A 24,986-nucleotide genomic window follows, 5' to 3' on the forward strand; every position below is an offset into this window, starting at 1 on the left:
AAAAGAGCCATAGGTATAAAAGCAGCATTCAGCGACGTTCAGCAGCTAAACTGATCTTCAGAAATTAGTCCTCTGGCTTGAAGGAGACCTCAGAAACACATTAAAAAGTATGGAAACCCAGAAGGAACCCCTGACTTGGCAAAAAGAAATGATGGAGAAAGAGGAATTGTTTTCCCACTAAATCCATGCCCAGGACGAGTGAAATGGGACTTCCAGGGTTTCAAAGGTTGTGAATGGAAATGGAAAGAAAATCCACTGCTTGGTTCTCACCACATGGCTTGCACAGAAACCGGCTTGAAGATATGCATCTTCCCTGCAGTGCTGACGCTGAATCCACTAGAAGAGAGACAGAAAGAAGAACAGCTCTAGGCTGCACATCGCTGCTGTTTCTTGAGCGCAGAGATGGCTTCACAGCCAAAGATCTCAGGAGTTGAGGAACAATGGGTTGTTGTGGGGTTTCCAGGCTGTATGGCCATGTTCCAGTAGCATTTTCTCCTGACGTTTCGCCTACATCTGTGGCTGGCATCCTCTGAAGATGCCAACCACAGATGATGGCGACATGTCAGGAGAAAATGCTACTGGAACACGGCCATACAGCCCAGAAACCCCACAACCTCCCAGTGATTCTGGCTATGAAAATCTTTGACAATACAATGTCAAAACAGCCACAACCCTCCAAAGTGTGTTTGGGGTGGGGTGGGGGAGATACAGATCTCCACACCCCAAAATCAGGGATGGACTGCAGCACTTAACAGTTTCCTCACAGAAATGCTCCCACAAACATTTCCACCCCCACTAGCTTCCAAAATGCTCACATTTCTTACCCATCGCCATCTAGATGCATCTTCGTGTCGCTCCACAGGCGCAAAACCATCCCTATGGTACAGCTTTTGCTACCAAGACAAAGAGACATCACATCATCCAGGGCCAATCAAGTGCAGATCCCAGCAGAACTGAGGACAAGGTATTATCCACTGAGCTGTCCCGTTTTCATCTTACCTTCCTCCAAGGATCCAACAGTAACAATTAGGGCTGCCTTCTCTCTTAGTTATTGATAAAATAAGTTACTGATAAAAACCCTCTTGAATTATTTGGCTTTGCAAAGTTTGTGGAAAGCCAGGAGAGGGGAAGCCACCCTGATTTCCTCGGGGAGGCAATTCCGTAAGGCGGGGCCACAACAGACAAGGTGTGCACTCGGGCAAAAGCCGACTTTGCTTGTTTGCAGGCTGGCACCTGCAGAAAGCCTTGCTCAGAGGATCAACCATGAAGCATGGTTGTGGGTCAGCTGCTTGCTCTCGACCACTCTGGGACCCTCGGGCTACTACTATCCCCTTGGGAACAGTTAGGATTTTCCTGGAATACCCCCACACTCCTACCTCGCACTGAAAAAATCCTGCAGTTAGCAACTGAATCGTAACATTTTCTGTTTGTTTAACCAAATGTGGCAGCCAGTGTGAAGCCTGCCCACGGAAGAATATCAAAAATAGATGGAAGAGTCCTGATGGACCTCTTCTGCAGGAGGTTTGACCCCCCCCCCCCCAAAAAAAAAACCTCTCGCCCCATCCCCGGACATCCAGCCCTTACCTCTCTGGACTGGAGAAGTCCACTCCCAACAGAATATTCTCTTCTGTATCTTGGCGCCCAGAGCTGTAGACAACCACCATGTACCTCACTCGGTCTGTCCAAGCACTTTCCAAACGTACAGCCTGAAAAACAGCACAAAAGATTGGGGTATTTGCATTCCATTGCGTTCTGTTCCATTATACGGGCTTTTCCCCTCATGCCAGTCTCCTGCCCAGCTTCTCACAGGTTCCTTATTCATCCTTATTCATTTGCTAAAGTGCAGCCAGAGAGGATGTATTGGATTCACTGTGCATCTCTCTGAGGGAGGTGGAAATGTTCTCCTGCACAGGTTGCGGTGGGTTTTCCGGGCTGTGTGGCCGTGGTCTGGCAGATCTTGTTCCTAATGTTTCACCTGCGTCTGTGGCTGCCAGTGTTAGGAACAAGATCTGCAGCCACACAGACCACAGCCACACAGCCTGGAAAACCCACAATAGCCAGTTGAATCCGGCTGTGAAAGCCTTCGACAATACATTCTCCTGGACGGTTTGCCAAGGGGCAGGCCAGAAGAAAAGAAGTAGTCTAGATGAAAACAGGAAGTCCAGGCTGTTGGGGATTCACAGGGGCCACTCTCTGGAATGGCGCCTGAAACAAAAGAAGCCTGTGCAAACGCCCAGCCCTGGATTTCAATGGAACTAACCTGCCATTAAACGGGGTGCCGGGTTGCAGCTTAGAGCAGGCCGGGGGTGGGGGTGGGGTGATCCTGAGGATAGCTCTGATTCTGATGCTCACAAGCAACAGCTTTGGAAAGAGTTCTGCTATGCACCCTGCCAGAGGGGTCTGGCCTTAAAAACGAGGCAAAACGGGGAGGACGTCTTACCAGTTTGATTCTGTCCTCACACCGAAGGAGGTTGATCATCACCTGGAGGTGCTGCGGCAAATCACCTGCGGGAAATAATCCGTCTATACCGACACAGTCTCTTGACTCATACACAAATGTGAAGCTAAATTGTTACACAGAGGACCCCTTCCTACGAGCTCTCGCTCAGTACGGCCCAATTCTCGCTTCAATGTTCCCACATAGAAAGTAAGTGATATGTCAAGGTCAGACACTGATTTGTTTTTTTTTTCTCTAATGCCTGCTTCCATACAAAGGCTTTTCTCTGCCTGGCTTACAAACGGGAGCACTTTTTTGGAGAATCCACATCATCTCTTTCCAGATCTTCCCTGTCCTAAACACGTTCGTTCCCAAATCTGTTTCACTCAGACCTTGTTTGGGAAAAAACAGGCAATCTAAGCACATCACATGGAAAGCAACAGTACACGTTTTCCATTTCTTCGCTGCAGGGCTTCTTGCTGTGCCCCCCCCCTTTTTTTTTTAAACCAGTCATTGCTATTGCCACTTGTTTCAAGTTTTGGTTCCCTGAATATCCAGTTTTCATTTTTTTAAAAATGAGGATTCCAGTCCTTTTTGCTGTGGAGATATAACGGAAAAGATATTGGTAATTTTTGTCCCAACAGCCTTAAAAGGGAAAGCTAGAAGACTGGTGGAGGGATACTGCTTGCATTGTGCGACACTCCCATGTGTAGAAGCTCCCTCACCAGAGCACAGGGCTCTGCATTTGCAGTGGTGATTAAAGCAATGTGGAAAACTGGGGTGCTGTGTGGTTTCCGGGCTGTCTGGCCGTGTTCTAGCAGCATTCTCTCCTGACGTTTCGCCTGCATCTGTGGCTGGCATCTTCAGAGGTTCACAGATGCAGGTGAAACGTCAGGAGAGAATGCTGCTAGAACATGGCCATACAGCCCAGAAACCACACAGAACCCCAGTGATTCTGGCTGTGAAAGCCTTCGACAATACAATGTGGAAAACACTTGTGATGTGAAAGCAGCCCAAACTGATTTGCCCCAGGCTGCTGGATGGACGCTGCAGCTACGGACCAGGAAATGCATTTCATTGCGATGACATTTACCTGCATGTTTGTGAGGGTGAGGAAGGCTCCGCGGACCTTGAGGGCTGTTGCCTTGCTGGAGAAATAATGCAGCACCTTTCACCATAAAAAAGCTTTCGCTCAGGCTGGAAGATAAATGGAAACAGGGATCAGGCAGGTCACCGGCAGGAAGAAAAAGCATTTCATGCGATCACAACAGCAAATGTGCCCTGTACGTGGTGTATACATGCCCTCTTCCCAAAGTATCCAGGGAGACTGAATTATTTAAAATGTTTAGCCAAAGATGACAAATAATCCCCCACCCAAAAGAAAAAAATGGGCATGACATATTTCTAGCATTCCTGGGAGTTGCAGGACAGGGCTACTATGACTGAAGGACGGGTTTTTTTGTTTGTTGTAACACTGGAGAGCCCCTGCAACACCCGAAGAGCCCCCATTGAAGCCCCAAGCTTTAAAATCACGGCTGACTGCTCTCATGGGCAGAGGTTGCTTCTCCGGTAGCAGATGGCTTTAGCTGGGCCCTCCAGATATTCATGGGCTACAATTCCCAGTGGTCATGCTGGCAGGGGCTGATAAGAATCATAGTCCATGAACATCTGGAGGGCCAGAGTTGGACACTCTTGCTTTAAAGGCATCACGGCTCTCGTTAAAAGCGTTCTACACAATTTTCTGACTGAGTTACATATTTGGCTGCAACAAGAGTTGTGTTTACAGGAGAGGATGTGACCCGTCAGAAACACTCAGTTATGAAGCTCTACCATTTAAGACCCCTGGTGCCTCTGGGCTTCTCAGCGCACTGATTTCAAGCTGCTTTACTGCCTCCCCATTATTTCCCAATTACATTTTTTAAAAGCAAACCACACGACAGAAATAAAAATCCAGCAAAAACTGTACAATCCACCAGGCAATGGGATCTGGACATGGATGTTTTCACTTCCTTATGCATCTCCCATTGGTACCCTTGGACCTGTGCATCCCTCACTGTACTCGAGGGAGAGGTGCTGTGCAGTCACAGCCACCAAATGCTGCCACACCCAATCTGGGTTCATCTGGGCCAAAATAATAGCGGCTCTCCAAGACTGCACCCAGGCAAAGCCTCAAGAGCTGTTCACCCAGATAGGCAAGAACAGAGCCTGGACTGTCGAAGGCTTTCATGGCCAGAATCACTAGGGTGCTGTGGGTTTTCCGGGCTGTAGGGCCATGTTCCGGTAGCATTTTCTCCTGGCGTTTGCCTGCATCTGTGGATCTGATGGTAGTATGGTATTTGCATATGGTAGTATGGTATCTGCATCTGTGGTAGTATGGTAGTAAAACTAGTGGAGTATATATACCTGAAGGTGTGTGTGTATATATATATGTTCCAGTAGCCTTTTCTCCTGACATTTTGCCTGCCTGTATATATACCTTCAGGTATATATGTATGCACGCACGCACATATACATACCTGAAGGTATATATACAGGCAGGCAAAATGTCAGGAGAAAAGGCTACTGGAACACGCCCATACAACCCGGAAAACCACAACACCCTGGAGCCTGGACTTTTCCGCATGCACCACGGGTACTTTTCGATTGAAAAATCAAGAGCCCAGTCAACTCAGAATTTCCCCTGCACACGCCCCAAAGACACCAAAAGGATGCAGAGCAACTTCAAACAAACACACACACACCCCACCCCAGCACACATCACATTTGTGCCTGTGATCTTAGCAGGCGTTCCCATGACACCATCCTCAACAACTACAACAAAAAGCACTTTTGACCAAAATGCAATATAAGAAAAAGCAGAAGGAAGATCAGGGGTTAAATGGACGGAATTCTCCATCTCTTTCACTCCAAACATCTGTGTTGTGATGTGTCCCAAGGTTACCATAATGCAAGCACAGTCCCACCTATTAACCCCAAGCAACTAATGGCCCTCTCATTTCACAAGGAGGGAGCCCAGGCAAAGCATATGATGAAATGGCAACTAGTGAGTCTCCAGATAACATCTGAACCCAAGACCCACAGTTCAAGATCCAAAACCTCTTGTGAGAACACCAGTGTGAGCAGCGGGTTGCGGGGAGGGGAGGAACTGCCCACTCTGTTCAATATGGGATATGCTGCTCCGTTCCAAGATGTACTAAACAAAGCACATTTATGTGAATATAACTTGTTCGAAAAGCACACAGTGATTCACAGCCCTGGAAACAATGTAGAGAACATCATTAACGATCCCACAATGAAAAAAAAAAGACATCATGTGAAAACGAAAACATCGCCCCAGGTCAACAGCCTGTGAGCCACGCCGACCCACGAGCACAGATTCACTTCAGAGACACAAAGTCACGGCAGCAAAGGACTTCCTCTTTCTCAGCAACCACAGAGCCTGACGGGCAATCTTTCCCAGCATTTCCTGCCATTGTGAGGCTCGGGATGCATAATTCCTGTTTATGATAAGGAGGCGGAAAAATGCCAGCTGCCTGCAAGCTGTTAACGCTGCATTGTCAAGCAACTGTGAGATCATCCCACGGCCAGATCTAATGAAAGGGGAGGCCACAGAGGACTGCTGGATTCTGTGGCCACGGCGGCCAGAGACTCACGGCTGCAGACACAGACATCTGAGTTGTTTCAAAGGGTCTGTTGAGAGCAAGAAATGTTAAAAAGCGTTTTCTGGGCCTCAGCGGTGACCTCAGCAAAGGCAGAGCCCTCGAGGAGGACAACACGTTCCCTCTGCCAATTATTCACTGACTCAGACCCCACCCCCACCCCACAGAGTGCCCCTTTATGAGCAAGTTTCAAAAACAGTCATGGGCACCAACCCAAACACACCAGTATTGCTGACTGTCCTTTGGATGCCCTGAACAGATCACAGACCACGGGACCTCTGCTGCCCACTGACTGCCAGTTGCCCACAACATGTTTTCCCCTAGTTATGGCCCCAAGATGCCACCAGTTAAATAGAAACCCAACTAGGTTTGCTTCAGGATGCTTTTCTTAAAATTCAGGTCCTTCTCAACTGCATTAATTCCGTCAACACCACGCCGTAAGAAGCCCTGTTTTTAGAACATCGGAACCATCATCTTAAGTAAAGATCTGAAAGATAGCATCCCATAAGAAAGAAACCCACCACCAGCAGAATCAACAGCACCGAGAAGGCATAAAGGCAGGCAAAGTTTTTAAAGGGGGCGGGGAAGTATTGCATACATACTACTTTAGACGGGATCTCTTTGAACAGCAGAAGCATCGTGCCGGCCCAAAAGACATGCAGAAGTCGGAAAAACCAGAAAGGTTCATAACCAAGTGTTGGAGTCACATCCTTTTGATTCCCAAGGCTTTGGGCAAAACAGAAGAAGAGGAGAGAAAGGCCGACCAGTTACAGAGAAAACTCCAAGTCTGTTTATGCTGCCCAGGAACGGATGACTTCTACTGAATGCTGAACTCCCCCCACGATATCCTGGCTGGAAAGCACACACACACAGAGGCCTCCACAGATCCTGACGAAAGAAGGCCTTTCAAAAGGGGGGGAGCTCATTCCCTCCTACAGTTTTCTTTTTGAGCTCGGCAAGACGCCGCGCCTCCCATTATCAGAAAAAAGAGAGTCAAACAGCTGGGCTCCAAACTCATTTGGGTGTCGCTAGATTAAAAAGGGTCACACTGACAGGCGAATGGTTGGAATTCTTTTTTTTTTAACCCTACACAACACACCAGCACAGGCACACAGCCTCAAGGAAGTTGGCATTATGCGAGAATTCACCTCCCACATTTCCTCCTTGGGCATGATTTTCAGGGGTAGCTGGGCACATGGAAGATTCTTTCCACCCACGCACAGCTTAATGTTCGGTCCTGAACGATGCAAGCTCGTAAGTGAAAGCACTGCCGGGCAGCCATCTTTGCCAGTGGCGTTCTTGATTGAAGTCACAAATGCGGAGGAAGAGCTGTTGGGTCATTTCAACACTCCTTCCTCCACAAATAAAGGAAGCCAGTTAGCTTGGCTGAGCCTGCCCTGAGGGCCATGCCACTGAAATCACGTCTCAGGAGACAGCAACGCAGACTGGAAGCCAGGAGGAAAGGCCTCCACGCGTCTTCAGTGTGCCAATGGGGCTGCTGGCCTTTGGCGGCATCTTCAGCGTTGCCCACTGCACAGCCCCAGAAGGGAGAAAGCTGCCCCTCAAGAAACAAGAGTGGCCCGGCGAGGCAGGAAAACTGTTTCAAACTCAGTGCTGGAATCAAAGCAGGAATTGCAGCTGCTTACAGCTTGGATCCCGTTGCAAGGCTATGCGTGGGCATGCGGCTATAATGCAACCAATGATGCAGTGCAGGATGCACACAGCCAGTAGGCACGAAGACAGCCTGGCACGGGGAGCGGGTCAACTTCAGCCCTCAAGTACACGGCTCTCTGCAGCAGTCCTTGCAGCCTCGCCCGTTCTCACTCTGCCCACACCACTGGGCGCGGCACCGGTGCAAAGGAGAGCAAATTAAAAACACACTCAGACCCCATCCCGCTTCTCCGTTCCCCTGAGGAGAAGCTGCCAACGGAGGATAGAATGCAGGAGTTCCTTAACGATTTCCAGCAGGAAGCCCAAGGAAAGCCATATCTAATTGGAACTGCAGGAGGAAATTAAGGCATCGGAAAGGAATCACTCGAGCTGGCTAAAGAAATTCCTACAGAACCTTGAAGGCTGACTGGATAGATAGTGAACTGGGAACAGAAAGTCCAGTTGGCGCGATATCATGAACTGCATATCACTATTTGGTCCCTAGATTTCCAGGGCTTTTGTGGTTAAAGAAAGGGAGGCTTTCATAATTCGGATGACCTTATTTCTTCAGTGCCAGCCAGGTCCTCCGCTCCAGGGCATCTGTTCCAAGACCATCTGCTGTACTCCTAAGACAAGTAGCATCATCAGTTCCCCAAAGAAATGGTCGCAGCTGAAGACTGCATGATCACAGCTCCAGTTCCACTGGGAATGTGTGCTCAAAGGAGAAACCACAACCATCTACTGGCAGTTCTGGCAGCAAGAGGCCTAGTAGGGTTAGACCAGGGGTCTGCAACCTGCAGCTCTCCAGATGTTCATGGACTACAAATCCCATCAGCCACTGCCAGCATGTTGCAGACCCCTGGGTTAGTCCCTGTCCCAGGTGACTGACTGTCTGTGGGTAGGAGTTATCCATTTGGACCAGCGACGGCAGGGGTGTTGAATTCATCTGTTATGAAGGCTGGATTTGGTCAGGCCGGCCTCAGGAGGAAACGTGGCTGCCTTGCTTGGCGGGCCTGCTGCCCCCAGACCAGCACTGGGGAGGGGCTGTCTCAGAAGAAGAAGAAGAGTTTGGATTTATATCTCCCCTTTCTCTCCTGTAGGAGACTCAAAGGGGCTGACAATCTCCTTGCCCTTCCCCCCTAACAACAAACACCCTGTGAGGTGGGCGGGGCTGAGAGAGCTCCGAAGAACTGTGACTAGCCCAAGGTCACCCAGCTGGCGTGTGTGGGAGTGTACAGGTTAATCTGAATTCCCCAGATAAGCCTCCACAGCTCAGGCGGCAGAGCAGGGAATCAAACCTGGTTCCTCCAGATTAGATACACGAGCTCTTAACCTCCTACGCCACTGCTGCTCAGCTGGTGATCTCACAGCGGGCTCGCCAGTCCAGATCAGAAACCCTTGAGAGGACTTATCAGGCCCCCGAGCCAGCTGAGGCAACCTCCCCCACCCCCAAGCTCACCAGGTCATATCAGGAACAAGGGGCAGGGGTTGCCTCAGCTGGGTTGGGGACCTGATAAGCCCTCTCAAAGAGCTGGATCTTGCTTACACCCCTCAGCTATGAAGAAATTGACTGCTGAGCTAAGATTATAATCCCTATTCTCTGGGTAGTTTGTGGGATACCACCATTATTTAGTTAGCATCTATTTATCCCACCCTTCCTCAAAGGAACTCAGGGAAACACATGCTGGTGCCCCCTCCTCTATTTCCCCCTCAGGTTAGGCTGAGAGACTGGCAGAAGGGTACCCAGCAAGCTTTGTGGCACGGTGGGGGTTTGAACTGGGGTGTCCCAGATCCTAGTCTGATACTTCAACGACGACACCACAGTGAGTATTTAGACGAGAGGCCACCGAGGAGCCCGGGGATGTGATGCAGAGGCAGGTAACGGAAGACGACCTGTTCATCTCTAGCCTTGATTGGTCGGTAGTCACCTGAAGGCACTTTCCATCACCCTCAAGTTTAAAAACACAGGCCCTGGCAAAAGCAGACTGCTCCAAAGACAGCTCTATCAGCGCCCCTTGAAAAGGAACAGAAATCCTTGAAGAACACTTTCTTGGAGATGTCCTCACTCACACCAATAGTTTACCACCGGCTGACTACTGAACAGATGCTCGAGCTGCAAGTTTTATCCTTTATAGTTGCATTTTTGTGGCAAGAGTCAGCAATGCTGGCCACTGGGAAGTGTGCAAGAAGTGGTGTGGGCAGTTTTGGAGTACTGCACACTGTCCCTCTGACCAAAGCAGATGCTGTCCTCCTCAGCGGCAGCGTCCAGTCAAGTCCTTAAAGAAGGCTCAGAGCTCTTCAGTGCACGTTGGCTGGAAGGGCAGGAAGGAGTGAATCAGCTGGCCAGCTTCACTCCAAATGCTTGCCGCCCTCCACCAGCAGAAGCCTCCTCTGAGCAGGCCTTGTGTGGCCCAGGAGGCGTAGGCTGGGTTCACAGCCCAAGAATTCCAAGCAGCGTTTCCAAAGGCTGCCAGCCATTCACGGTGCCAAACGCAGAAGCTCCTTCAGGACCGGGACAAGAAAGGGAGAGGAAATCCATCAGGCAGCCACCAAGGCACATTTCCCAGTAGGGATGGGGGCCATCTGAGGCCACTCTGCTGACCTGGGATTCGCTTCATCATGACTCGCACGTTTCTGCTGGGAACTCAGTCACAAGACCATCCACACAATGATCGCACAGCGGGAGGGAAGAAGAGTGCGCCTACGCCTTTCTCCAGATTTGTCTTTGAGGGACTGGAGGGCCATATCTGATGCCTCATAGTGTGCTGGGTTCAGTGCAGACACAAAGGAATTGTTTTCAAGCGTGCCCATTTGAATGCAAACAAGCCATCAGCTGAGCAGCATGGCACAAACCACAAGGAAGGTCTCCGGTATAGGCCTCATTGAAACGCCTGAGGCTTGCACAAGAGAACAAGCGCTTCGTGTTTACCCACCATTCAAAGACAGCAGCTCAGGAAACCATGCAACAAATGGCAGAATGTGATGACCATCTAGTACCACAACTGACTAGTTCCCAGCTCTCCTTAAAAAGAATCCTCCAGTGGTGGCGAACCTTTGGCACTCCAGATGTTATGGACTACAATTGGCCATACTGGCAGGGGCTGATGGGAATTGTAGTCCATAACATCTGGAGTGCCAAAGGTTCGCCACCACGGCTCTAGCACTTTCCATGGAGAAATTTACAAGGCAAAATGCTGCAAAATGCACATTTCTCCTCATAACTTCACAAGGAAAAGGGCTAGCTGAGAACTAATACCCTGTTTCCCCGAATATAAGACATCCTAAAAATAAGACATAGTAGAGGTTTTGCTGGAGTGCGAAATATAAGGCACCCCCTGAAAGTAAGACATAGCAAAGGTTTTGTTTGGAAGCATGCCCGACGAACAGAACGCAGAAAAATAAGACATCCCCTGAAAATAAGACATAGCACATCTTTGGGAGCAAAAATTAATATAAGATACTGTCTTATATTCAGGGAAACACGGTAGATCACGGAAATAGATCAGTATAACATCACTGCAGTTTAGAAATATGTCAAGTAGCGCTTGCCCATTCCAGCACATTGTGGCTCCATTGTGGAACTGTCAGCCTATGCCAGTGGTGGCGAACCTATGGCACGGGTGCCAGAGGTGGCACTCAGAGTCCTCTCTGTGGGCATGTGCAAACAGAGTCCGCCCCCCCCCCCCAATATCTAGGCTGGCCTGGGCCGCTGGGCTTAATTATTAGCATTAAACCTAAGACCTAGTTTTGGGGAAGCAGTGTAGATAACCCTGATAAGCGCTGTTAAACCCCACTGATTTTCATACGAAGAACTAAAGCGCAATCCTTTACCTGGGAGTAAGCTCGGTTGCTGGCAATGGGGCTTGCTTCTGAGTAAACCCTCCTAGGGTCGTGATTCACCCGTTGGAAGAGTTGCACAGTTGCTTCAAAGCAGAGCTACCGACTACCACGAAGCTTACTCCTGAGTAACGCATGCCTTGGAGCCAACCATTTTTTCTAAACTAAAACCTCGGTATTTAGGTTAAATTGCCGTGTTGGCACTTTGTGATAAATAAGTGGGTTTTGGGTTGCAATTTGGGCACTCGCTCTCGAAAAGGTTTGCCATCACTGGCCTATGCTATTGGGAAGCCCCCCTGCCCCCACGCTTCTATCATTTGCAAAATGTGCAAAACAGAATTGTTCAGGAGGGCATTCTTGAGGAACGAGAACAGCTGTGGTATCATGGTTCTGCTCAGGAGATGACTTTTATTAGGGATAAAGTCTTTCCTCTAATGACTGGTCTGCTGTCTTATAAGTTTGAACATGTAGCTTTGTCCCACACCCCTCCCCCTTTTGAAAATCGTAGCACCATTTTGTCTTTCCTGGAATCATTGCTGTTGGGAGTCAAATGTCAACATTCCTTGATTTCTGTTAACTGATCGATTGATGTTATCATCTTTTGCAATCTGCTTACTGATTGACACAGCTTTTTTGCCGTGTTTGTAATCCACCTTGGGCAGGCTATCAATGAAACTGACAACAATAAATATTTAGATTTTTTTTAAGTCAGAAAAAAGAATTCCGTGGGCAGACGGAATTGCAGCCGTGGGGGACTCGGGCACAGAAAAGGAAGGGGAAATGGTTTTGCAGATGGTCTGCGGAATCTGCATCTACAATGACATGATCCACACAATGGTCACCTCCAAACTAGATTACTGTCATTTGCTCTACGCTGGGCCTACTCTTGAATCTGCTCCAGAAACCGCAACTGGTTCAGAATGCAGCAGTGAGGGTCCTTACGTGGATCCCAATAAGAGCGCATATTCAATAAGAGCGGCATTGGTGACCAGTTGAATGCCAGATTATGCTCAAGGTTTTGATATTAACCTTTAAGGCCATAAGCAGTTTGAGACCGTCATATCTGTGGGGCCGCTTCTCACAATATCATTTCCCAGAGCAGTGTTTCCCAACCTTTTCGAGGTCCGGGTACCGTTGACCTCACTCTTCATATCTCACGGTACCCCTGCCGCCACCCTCCACCTTCCCCTCCCATTGCCCCTGCTTGCCACACACCCCACCTTCCCCTCCCAGGGTGAAGGGTAGCACTGGGGGTGGTGGTGGTTTCTGACCTTGTGGCTGGCCCTGCCCCATGGGCCAGCTCCATGTCCTTGCTGGCGCCGGGGGGAGACACCACAAAAATGAATGGGGGGAAGTAGTGTTGCCGCGGTACCCCTGGGACCTGCTCACGGCACCCCAGGGTACCAGGGAACCCTGGTTGAGAATGGCTGCCCCAGAGGGGCATTACATTCCTCCACATGGAGAATTTATGCATTTAGATATTTTATCCAGCTTTCCTCCCAATGGGGATCCAAAGGAGCGGATGACATGGTTCTCCCCTCCACTATTTCATCCTCACAACTACCCTGTGAGGCAAGCCAGGCTAAGATAGTCACTGCTGCAAGACCACCCCACAAACTTCATGGCAGTGTAAGGATTTGAACCTGGATCCTAATCTGACCCTCTGACCACTAAACGACACTGTCTGTCTGCACAGAACCAGCCACTTCTGGGGATGTTTCAGCCACTTGATCATTGTAGTGTCGAAGGCTTTCACAGCTGGAATCACCAGGGTGTTGTGGGTTTTCCGGGCTGTATGGCCGTGTTCTAGCAGCATTCTCTCCTGACGTTTCGCCTGCATCTGTGGCTGGCATCTTCAGATGTCAGGAGAAAATGCTACTGTAATATGGCCATACAACCGGGAAAACCCACAACTCCCCACTTGATCACTGTTTGGGGCCATGCAGGGGATGTGTTCTTTAATGCAACTGTGACTGCCACCCAGAAAGAACTGTGTGTGTGTGTGTGTGTGTGTGTGTGTGTGTGTGTGTGTGTGTGTGTGTGTGTGTGTGTGTGTGTGTGAGAATCATCGGCAGCATAGCCAAAGGCTACCTGCCCTGCTTCAGCTCACTGTTAGCACCCATTCATCCCTGAACATGCACCACAAGACTGAAGTGAGTCCACTCTGCAGTCCTGCAGATGCCAGCTACTGCCCAAGGAAAGAGGAGAACTGGAAAAGACACGATTCACAAAAGGAGCAAGCCTGAACACCCCCACAGGTGGCCCCACTGGTCTTGCAACCTCCAGAAATTCCCCCGGCCTTAAATCGAGACTTGCTCCTTGTTCAGGCCAACGGTGGCTTTGAGAAGCAACGGCCTTCAGTGGAGAGCACGGAGGAGAGGCTGCGACGGTTACTTCTCGTTCCTCTCTCTGCCCTACTTGCCGAAAGATGACCAGGGGCTTCCAAGCAACTCGATTCGCTATTCAAACTCTGCGTCTGACCCAGGCAATTACAATGGCAGGTCAGACCCCCTCAGAGGAAATGTGGCCGAGAGTGAAGGGCCCCGTGGGGAGACAAAAGCCATGTTGTGCAGATATGCATCCCGCTGGGGGCTGCCAACATTCTTTGCCTCGCAGCTGAAGTCAGCAGAAGAGCTGGAGGCAGAAGCTGCTGACTCCACCAGATGCTTAAAAACAGGATGCTGAATCACATCCTGGCAAGGCCCGTGGCATCCTGCTTCGGCATGCTCCGTGGGCCTGAGGAGGCTTGCCTGCAACTGGCTGCCACGTCGGTGTGGCCTGGGAAACGGAACCAGTTACGTTAGGTCTCACCTTAGGAACATTTCACAAGCAGAGGGCCAACGGGGAGGTTGATTAGCCTGGACCGAACGATCTCAGTCAGTGTTCTCAGGGCATGTTCAGATTCATGAAATGGAACAGAACCTAATGAAATCCTCCCTCCTCTCTGCAATACGATAGATCAGTGATGGTGAACCTTTTCGAGACCGAGTGCCCAAATTGCAACCCAAAACCCACTTATTTATCGCAAAGTGCCAACAGGGCAATTTAACCTGAATACTGAGTTTCGTTTAGAAAAAACACTGAAATATACAAATATGCCAAAAAAACAAAACCGTTGGCTCTGAGGCGCATGTTACTTGGGAGTAAGCTTGGTGAAGAAACCGTGCAACGCTTCGAATGGGTAATCACGATCCTAGGAGGGTTTATTCAGAAGCAAGCCCCATTGCCAGCAACCAAGCTTACTCCCAGGTAAAGGATCATACCCAAGCTAGCTTAGGTGTGTGTGTGGGGAGGTGATTTTCCGCCCCACCCCCCGCATGATGAACTCTGTGCACGTGTGCCAACAGAAAGGGCTCTGAGTGCCACCTCTGGCACCCGTGCCATAGGTTCGCCACCACTGCAATAGATGGGAGTCTCACGGCACTCCTGTTATCTGTCTAGTGCTTTTGACTGCGCAGAATTCTCCACAGCTCCCATTTCCCTTGTTCTAGCAATCCTGTGAGACATTCGCAGCTGCCCAGAGATACAAATTCAGACGAAAGGCCAATGCTTCATCTACTCAGGCTACGGTCCTGTCTAGCTATTAACCAAATCCTCTGCCCCAGGCACTGGATCTCAAACTCCATCCACTACAGGCTCCAAACTGTTTTGTTTTATTTAAGTTGCTTTACCTGCCTTTTCATAGAAACAAACAGGGCTACCTGCAGGTACTTAAAAAAGCGCTAAAAAAACATTTGTGCCCTTCTTAGTGCAGACCAGCAAATCTAACACAGGTGAGTAGTTGAGACCCCAGAGCTCCTCCTAAAACACAAGGGACCCAATACTGATAGGGGGGCAAAACAGCTTGTGGGAGCCGAGGAGGCCCAAACTGATGCATTTGCCAACCCCTTAGGAGTAAGGGGCACCTACGCCAGTGGAGAGAGCAAAGATGCCACTGTACAGGCACCACACAGCTCCGCGGCAGCCAAACCCAGAAGTGCCCATCACCTGGAAGTTATACTGGTATCCAAAAAGTACGCTGGTGCAGTGGGGGGCAGGGGGAGGCTGGGGCGTTCCCAGAGGTGGAGCCAACTTTAGTCAGCTTCTACCAGGATTCAGGTCAAGGACTCCGCTCTCCATGGCTGCAGAATTATGCCACCAGAAAGTATGGCACAAATCTTCTTCCGCAGTGGGGCTTTTCGTGCCGCAGGTGGGTTTTTCAATTTCCCTCCTTTCCACGCCCCCCAAAGCACCTTTGGAGCTGATGCAGTGCTGCCTTTTGCTGCACCATCCTTGGCGCTGCGGAGCTCCCCCCTCCCCCAATCTGGAGTGGGCCATAGGGCTCTACATTCTGCAGTGGGTTTTTACCTTTTGCCTCTCTAACAAAAGGTGGGAAAATCTCACACTCCTGCTGAGTGAGGTGATTACTTTTTGAATTGGATCTTGTTTTAAACCGGGGTGGCCAACCTATGGCGCTCCAGATGTTCATGGACTACAATTCCCATAAGTCCCTGCCAGCCTGCCCCCTATTTTAAACTAAAATCTCTTTGTAAACACCTCCTATTCTGTTGAGTATATAAATTGGCCTGATGGGTTTAGTGCCTCTGATCAAGTGAGCTTGGATTAATGAAAGCTCATGCTTGGATAAAATGTGTTCGTATTTTAAGTGGCCTTTGACTTATTTGTAAAGCAAGGCGTGTTGTCTTGAGGATGTTAACTAAGCAAAAACAGGCAGGGAACTCTCCAAGGCGGCGTTTGGGGAGGTTATAATCACTTACTGAACATATAAGGAAAGACAACACGGAGAAAACTTCGCATATCAGTTTGCTGTATCTTGTTTGTGTGATTTTATTTCAAGTGAAATTACCACGTTACGACCGCGACACCAATTATTCTGATCTCTCCTTTCCTGTATGGAAGACCTGACCTACCACAACTGTTCATACACCAAATTCCAGTTATTCTACTAATGTTTCCCATTGGAAAGGCCCTTTTCGCAAGCCAGCCCAATTAACTTCCTTGCCAGCCAAAAACAGCCCACTCTTTCCTGGCCAGCTTCTGGCAAGGGTGCTCCCAAGACCTGCAAAAAGAATGGCAAAACTCTCTCATAATGAAACGGCACAACTGGCGTGTCGCTTTCCTTAGCCAAGGTTGACCAAGACTGCCCCCCAATGGGCCAAATTCTCAATGCAAGAATCCTAAAGTAGATGCCTCTTGTATACTTTCTCATGGAGGTGAGGGAGAGCAGAGAGAGATTTTTGACAGTAGCTCCAATACTGATGGCACACCACAGGCACAAAACTTCCAGCTTGCCAACTGTGACTTGCAACTTACAGTCAGCATTCGCTGCAGGCTTGGCTGCTTCTGAGCTGAATGTGAGGTCATGCACTGGGGGGTGGCATCAATTCCCATCAGCCCCTGCTGGCATGGCCAATTGGCCGCAGATGCCGGGAAAACATCAGGAGAAAATGCTATTGGAACACGGCCACACAACCTGGAAAACCCACAACATCCAAACCAGAATGATTTCCAAGAGTTCTAAAAAGGAGAAGTTGCAACATCAGCACCTACAACCTCAAGTGCCAGAAACAATAAGTTCTATCGCACCTACATTAGAGAAAATCTCTCTGTCCACGAGTAGATTTTTTTCTCATGGAAAAATACTACTTATAAAGGCAGGTCCTTTTACAATTCATAGAATTATAGAGTTGGAAGGGACCATCCAGGTCATCAAGTCCAACGCCCTGCTCAACGCAGCATCAAACTAGAGCAGTGGCGGCAAACCTATGGCACTCCAGATGTTCATGGACTACAATTCCCATCAGCCCCTGCCAGCATGGCCAATCGGCTGTGCTGGCAGGGGCTGATGGGAATTGTAGTCCATGAACATCTGGAGTGCCATAGGTTCACCACCATGGAACTAGAGCATCCCTGACAAGTGTTTATCCAGTCACTGCTTGAAGACTGCCAGTGAGGGGGAGCTCACCACCTTATTTAATTCACATTCTCCAAAGGCCTTTGCAGGTCACCAATTCCACCTTCCATCTAGGACAGAATGCGACTGCAGCACCTGCCCCATCTCATGTATTCCTCAGTCCAGTATTTTCCTGTGCGGCTTTCCACAGGGACGATTACCTCATGCACAACATCTGGAGCATTTACATGCCAGCAAATAAAAGGCCACCTGGCGTCTGCCTGGGCCACGCAGCCCTGGTGTATTGATGGAGCTGAACGCTGCAAGGCTGCATTTTTCTCGCATGCCCGGCCTCACGTTTAAAATTGAGCCTCGGATGGAACCAGGTTCGGGTTGAAGAATTTGCAATAACAGACCGTATTGCATGCTCGGGAGGATTCAGTCACATTTGGCTTAATAACAGGTCCACCCACCCCCAACTCCCCGGATCGCATGCCAACTCTCAGCTTTTCATGCAGAATCTAAACCATATAAGGCAAAGGATAAACAAATTGGTAGGAGAGGGTTGTCAGGAAAACCTATAAAGCAAATGTGCAAATAGTTTGTACTCACTTCAGATTCAGTTTCCGATCTTCATCGCTGCCGACCTCCAACTAATCGGAGAAGAAAAAGAGGCATTAAGCATTTGAGTTTCTCATCCTGAAAAGCCTTAAATATTGCCAGTGTTTCAAAGAAAGGCTTTCTTATGCTTTTTTTCCCCAATGTCCCCAGTGAAAAGGAATATGAAATCATGTATATTTATTGAATGTTCACCCCCAGCCTTCCTTAGAATGGTGCAAGGGGGAATCCACACTTTGTACTCAAAACAACTTTGTGAAACAGGTTCGGCTGAGAGCGACAGGACAAAGCCACAAAGCAAACCTCATGTTCAGATGGGGGTGTGAACCCAAGCCAGCGTCTAATCACTACCACCACTTGCTCTGCGCACAATGCCCAGAGGCAAAAGAGCTACTGGCAGTTCAAATGTTATTTAAATCCTGGCTTTATTATAAATGACCAAGTCACTTTTCCCAGGGTAGATGGACATCTGTGTGTTGGAAGGCTATGACAAGAGGAGCTTAGGGTCAGGAACCAGGTGCTCTCAGATGTTCAGGGACCACAATTCCTTATCAGCTCTTTTCTGTCAGCATGGCCAATTGGCCATGCTGGTAGGGGCTGATGGGAATTGTAGTTCCTGAACATCTGGAGAGCCGCAGGTTCCCTACCCCTGTTCTAGAACTTATGAATCTAGAGGCGGAGCGCTCGCAGGGATATGTGGAGTCACATGTCCCCAGGCACACGCCAGCTGGTCATGCAGGAGAATCCCCTCGCCCCCCACTTGGAGAATCCCCTCGCCCCCCACTTATCTTGCCAGCAGGAGCCTGCTGCGGGCCAAGGGGCGCCCGTCATCTGCCTCACAATGTCGGCAGTTCACAAAATGCCAAAATGGTGTAGTGCCGTGGTGGTGAACCTTTGGCACTCCAGATGTTCATGGACTACAATTCCCATCAGCCCCTGCCAGCATGGCCAATTGGCCATGCTGGCAGGGGCTGATGGGAATTGTAGTCCATGAACATCTGGAGTGCCATAGGTTTGCCGCCACTGCTCTAGTTTGATGCTGCATTGAGCAGGGCAATGGACTTGATGACCTGGATGGTCCCTTCCAACTCTATAATTCCAATTGGCCATGCTGGCAGGGGCTGATGGGAATTGTAGTCCATAACATCTGGAGTGCCAAAGGTTCGCCACCACTGGTGTAGTGGTTAGCGTTGGATGAAGACCTGAGACAGGGGTGTCGTGCGGCCTGGAGCTGCATCCGGCCCCTTGAGAGGGCTTTTCAGGCCCACAAGCAACCTGGAGGCCAGATCTGGAGCTGGGGCGGGAAGCGTGTCTCAGCTGGCTCATGGGCCTAATAAGTCCTCTCAAGGCGTACTGATCTGGGCAGGCAAGCGTGATGGGGGCTCACCAGGTGATGCAGGCAGCCATCCCTCCTCCCACGTCCAGTCTGACCAAGTCACATTTATATCCTATCTGCCCTTTGTAACAAATGTGTTGGACACCCCTGATCTAAGAGACCCAGATTTGAATCTCCTGTCTGCCATGGAAGCCTGCTGGGGGACCTTGGGCCAAGAACCCTCGCTCAGCCAAACCTACCTCGCAGGGCTGTTATGAGGATAAAATGGAAGAGAGAGCCACTTTGAGTCCCTATGGGGGAGAAAGGCAGGAGAAAAGTGAAGTAAATAAATAAATGGCTGTGGTGGGTTTTGTGGGCTGCACGGGCATGGGGTGGTAGTTTTGGTTCCTACTGTTTTGCCTGTATGTTTGGTCGGCATCTTCAGAGGCACGTTACGGTAGGATGGGTCTCTCCCTGTGGCACGGTGTGGAGTGATTGTGCGGTGGAACAGATGTTTTGTCCACCTCATAGGTGGCCAAATAACTGTTTTATTTTTAAGCTGACAAAAAGCAGTTAGTATAGCATTGCCAATTTTTCTAGAAACAAGACGGGCATAAAGCACAAGTAGAGCAAGAGGGTGGCGCAGCAGCATAACCAAGGAAAGGGTGACTATGCTCTGCTGTGGCTGCAAAGCACTGAAGTGTCACCTTCTGGAAGCAGCCAAAATAGCAGCCAGGCTAATTGAGGCACAAGAGTGAAAGCCCCCTTCCAAAGGATGCTAATCCAAAGAGGTGGGATTTGTGAGGGGGGAAGGGGGGGGCAGGTCCACAGCTGGATGCAAAATACACCCTACGAAAGCAGGACATTCGTCTTAGAAAAGTCTTTGAGCTCAGGATTTAAATTGAAACTAAACAGTAAACAGCATTTTAATAAATATTGATAAAGCAGGTAGCAATTGCCTCAGAAAACGAGCAACCACACACTTTGATCAGAGCTCTGCTCTAACTTCCTTGCCATATTAACATCCTTATAACTAAGGAGGATACCTGCAAACCTCCCCCCCCTCCCCCCGCATCTCTCATAGCGACAGCAGAGGGCAACTGGCGCCCTTGTGCCGCAAACACGTCCTTCAAGTACAGAGCTTCATGAATAAACAGAAACCCTTAATTTCCGTGGAACCAGAGCACTTCAGTTGTGTTGTCTTCATTTAACATCATAAGAAGAAAAATCTTTATTCTTATTTTCCAAGAAGAAGGAGCTCTTTTATCTCTTCTGTTGGGTCTTGATAGTTTTAATCTCTAGTTAACCAACTAAAACTTTAGTCAATTAATTGGACTGGGTGTTGTAATCTGCAATACTGATAGTTAACGGTATAATATGCTTGTTATTTAGAGCTATTTGGAATCTGGTACATTATTTATTTACTTTTCTATGAACTTGTTTCCTGGGCATCACCAAAGACCCTGGGCAGGGCACAGTTACAAAACACATAAAACAATCTTAAAACCATCATACAATCTACTTAAAACCCATCCCAATCCCCCATCCTAATCTTCCTAAAAATACATAATCATCCCTCCCTCATAATGCCCCCAACACACTTCAAAAATTGGGCTGGGGCTGCATCAATAGTGCTAGTATGGTGATAGCGGGTACCAAGTAAAAAGGGACGCATGGGGTGGCAGGGGAGGCGATGCCCAGGTGGATCACCTGTATGCCTGGGTACAGAAGGTGATCTTGGCCAGGCACCTAAACTCTGGCAGAGTTGGCACCTGGTGGATCTCTGGGTGGCCCCCACCTCCACATCTCAGAAGGCGATGGAACTGCCAGGAAGCCCCCCCAGAACCTGGGCAGGTCTATATGGGTGGAGGCCTTCCTTCAGATATATTCTCACAATACTAGAACCAGGGGGCATCCATTGAAAATGCTGGGGGGAAGAATTAGGACTAATAAAAGGAAACACTTCTTCACGCAACGTGTGATTGGTGTTTGGAATATGCTGCCACAGGAGGTGGTGATGGCCACTAACCTGGATAGCTTTAAAAGGGGCTTGGATAGATTTATGGAGGAGAAGTCGATCTCTGGCTACCAATCTTGATCCTCTTTGATCTGAGATTGCAAATGCCTTAACAGTCCAGGTGCTGTGAGCTCCCAAAGGCACCTGGTTGGCCACTGGCAGGCAGAGCTGGACTAGATGGACTCTGGTCTGATCCAGCTGGCTTGTTCTTATGTTCTTATAGGGCCTTCAGATATATTGTAATAAAAAAGAAAACATTCAGGAGGGGCAGCTTTTGTCCTTTACACCATAAATCACCCTGTATATAGATTTCTCCCAGTATTTCGGAAATATTTGGGAACATGTTCATTTAAATTGGTAAGACAGTCATTTAGTGCAGCCACTTAATTTAGAGTAAAATCTCTGCCAAAATAAATTTGCTTTCAAAATCCAAATCACTGCTCTGGATGGTAAATGTGAAAGACACAAATCTCAAGAAAAGAAGCCCTGCCAAGAAGAGGGAAACTTGATCATGAATGTATCACAATGCCATGTGGAAGCTCTACACGACAACAACAACAACAACACTGCTGTGCTTTCAGATCCCGTTGGTCCAAAATATCCACCTGGAAATGGTCAGAAGCACGAGAGAGAGAGAGAGAGACAGCAAGCTGAACAGACCATTCATCCACATCAGTTCTCATAACAATTTAATCCCGATGACTTCAATCAGGATTAATCCTAATTTGCAACTGTGTAAACGGGATCACAATGAGGTCATTTCCCCTGTCAACAACACAACCAAGTATACAACGGTGCACAACCAGATCTATGTGTACTGTGAGGAACCTGGCCATTTAAAAACCCTTCTCAGATCTCTCTCAATGGCAGCTTATCTAGCTCGGAGGCAAACTGCTTTCCATACAGAAGGGGAAAAGAAATACCAACTGAACGGAGAGAAGGCCTGGGGAACGAAGGCCGGGGGAACGGCAGAAAGACACGGATGGATCTGGTGAAGTCGATAAGTGGTTGTGATTCCAACTCCTCAAAGATGCACACAGAAGCCACCAGAAACTGGGGGAGGGGAGGGCACCAACTGGATTTTGAACAAACCAGGGTCACATAAGACTCACGAATATTCCACAGGGCATAGAATCTATGCCATAGATGCAGCTAGCAGACCAGTGGCACACAAGGTCTTAAAGGTTACGGGTTACAAAAGTTAGGCACAAAAGAGGGTCAACAAAATGTAAAGTGGACACAAGATGCACACGGAGGGTGGGACAGGCACAAGCAAGGAGCAGGGCCCAGGGTTGACACAGCAGGCAACAAGGAAGCGTGAGACCAGATTTCAACGTGACGCAGGCGGAGGCAAAAGCATTCACCTGTGCGCCTTGGCATGTGCCCGGCATCTTTTAGCTGTGCTGTCACCCATGCAAAAAAGCAGACAGGTTGCACCCATAGCAGGTTTGCACAGGTGCCAGCCCGCTTTAGAAGCTATGCAAGAGTAAAGTCCCACAGGAAGGAGCCTTCCCCTCTGCCTTGGAGTGTTTAAATCAGGCTGCAGTCATCACATGGGAAGGGGAAGAATTGTCGAAGGCTTTCATGGAATCACTAGGGTGTTGTGGGTTTTCCGGGTTGTATGGCCGTGTTCCAGTAGCATTTTCTCCTGACGTTTTGGCTGCATCTGCGGCTGGCCATACAACCCGGAAAACCCACAACACCGTAGAGGAAGAATTTTCTGAGGAGGAGGCTTAGAGCCAATTCACACACCAGCACCTGGGCCCTGCTTGCCTCCTCTGGTGACTGTGTTGTCGGATGTGTGATCCGCCTGGACCAAAACGCTGGGGTGATGGAAGGTGACAAACCAAAGCTGAGTCTATCTTGGTCAGTTTCTGGGGCTCCCTCATCCGTAAGGTGCCATCATGCGTGGAGTGATATAAGCAGACCTTGTCAGGAGGGAGAAGTGGAGTCTTAGTGGGAATAAAATCATATGGGGCTACAGACGGAGTTAAAAAGCTACAGAGGGGCAAGTCAAGGCTGATGCACACTACAGTGCCTAGTCAGGACATCTGGTTTGGGGTCTGGCCACAAGGCACCCATGAGGCAGAGGGCAAAAGCCAGGTGCTATGGGGTCCCAGCGACAGGGAACTTTACCGGTTCCGAATGTGGGCTGGGGAGCAGGACCTTGGGGTGAGAATTCTGGGTGCCAACTGCAAACCAGGGTCTAGGAGGGAGAAAAGGGGTGGAGAGTGAAGGCATTATAGGAGGCGGCTGGGTTTAGGGCAGTGATGGCGAACCTTTTCAAGACCGAGTGCCCAAATTGTGACCCAGGACCCACTTATTTATCGCAAAGGGCCAACCCGGCGATTTAACCTGAATACTGAAGTTTTAGCTTAGAAGAAACGGTTGGCTGGCTCCCAGGCGTGCGTTACTCAGGAGTAACCTTGGTGGTAGTCGGTGGCTTTGCTTTGAAGCAACCATGCAGGGTCCCAGGGGGGACGTGACATGCCGGGTCTGCTTGCAAGGTGGCAAATTTGGCCGACTGGGGTCACGTGCCCTGAATGGCCAGTCCGGGGGGGGGGGCGCACAGGCTGTGGGAGGCACCCCCCCCCCCCCGCAGCAGCCTCCCTGCCAGCGTGCACCGGGCCAAGCACTGCTGGGGAAAGGCAAGCGCAGGGCGCCTCCATGGCCAGGCGCAGTCAACCTCTGTGCTGGGGGGCCACGCCAGGGGAGGGCCTTGGCCTCCGTGCTCCAAGGCGCGGGAGGGGCTGCTGGGCCGCAGGGGGTCGCCTGAGGAGGGTCTTCGAGGCGGGGGGCGCGCAAGGGAAAGAGGCTGCCGGGACCCCCCCTCCCACCCCCGATGACAATGGGGGCGACGGACCAGGCAGGCGGCCCTTCGGGGGAGGGGGCAGGGGGGGCGGGCGGGCGGGGGGGGGGGCGCTGCGGCTCACCTCGCTGTTGCTGGCCGAGGAGGAGGCGGCGCTGGGGGTGGGCGAGCGCTGGAGGGTGACGAGCGCCATGGCGGGGCCCGAAGCCCAGCAGCGCAGAGCGGGAGGCGAGGCGAGGCCGGGCCGGGCCGGGCCGGGGGCTCCTCCGCGGGGCCGGCCTCTCTCGCCCGTCTGCCGCCGCCGCCGCTCAGCCTCCGCCTCCTCTCGGCGTCGCCCGCCCGCCCGCACGCCCCGCCTGCGCAGCCGCCGCCGCCGGCCTAACCTGGCCCGCCCGGCCCGCCTCCCGCCCCGCCTCCCGCTCGCCTGACAGGGCGCCTCAGGATCGGGGCCTCCCCTCAGGGGTGGGGGCCTCTCAGGAGAGGAGGCCTCCCCCCCACATTCACCCCCCCCGGGCCCCCCTGACCCGTGTGAGGAAACAGCCGCCCCCCTCATCCCCACCCCTCAATCCACCACAGAAACACCCCCCCTCAGATCGACACCCCCCCCGGGTGAAGACCCCTCAGACTGGCACGCGCAGCCCCTGAGGAACCCAGGCGCTGCGACCTGCAGCTGGGGCAGCCCTTGGGGCAGTCAGGGGGCAACGCACAGAGACGTCCACAGTGAAGCCCCCTCCCAGAAACCGCGCCCCCA

The 24,986-nt window shown here is 50.4% G+C and overlaps 1 protein-coding gene across 1 annotated transcript in view; it reads right to left on the reverse strand.

Moving 5' to 3' along the window:
• The window catches only part of SSH1 (slingshot protein phosphatase 1), a 42,279-nt gene extending 17,725 nt beyond the window's left edge, over positions 1-24,554 (reverse strand). Inside the window, 7 exon segments of the mRNA XM_048513879.1 lie at positions 271-336; positions 825-893; positions 1,585-1,706; positions 2,441-2,505; positions 3,531-3,634; positions 18,089-18,129; positions 24,360-24,554. Coding sequence (XP_048369836.1) covers positions 271-336; positions 825-893; positions 1,585-1,706; positions 2,441-2,505; positions 3,531-3,634; positions 18,089-18,129; positions 24,360-24,428 — 536 coding nt within the window. The 5' untranslated portion in view covers positions 24,429-24,554.
• Between the last annotated feature and the right edge of the window lie 432 nt (positions 24,555-24,986).

Source organism: Sphaerodactylus townsendi, linkage group LG13 (genome assembly GCF_021028975.2).
Source record: "Sphaerodactylus townsendi isolate TG3544 linkage group LG13, MPM_Stown_v2.3, whole genome shotgun sequence".
Lineage (NCBI taxonomy): Eukaryota > Metazoa > Chordata > Lepidosauria > Squamata > Sphaerodactylidae > Sphaerodactylus > Sphaerodactylus townsendi.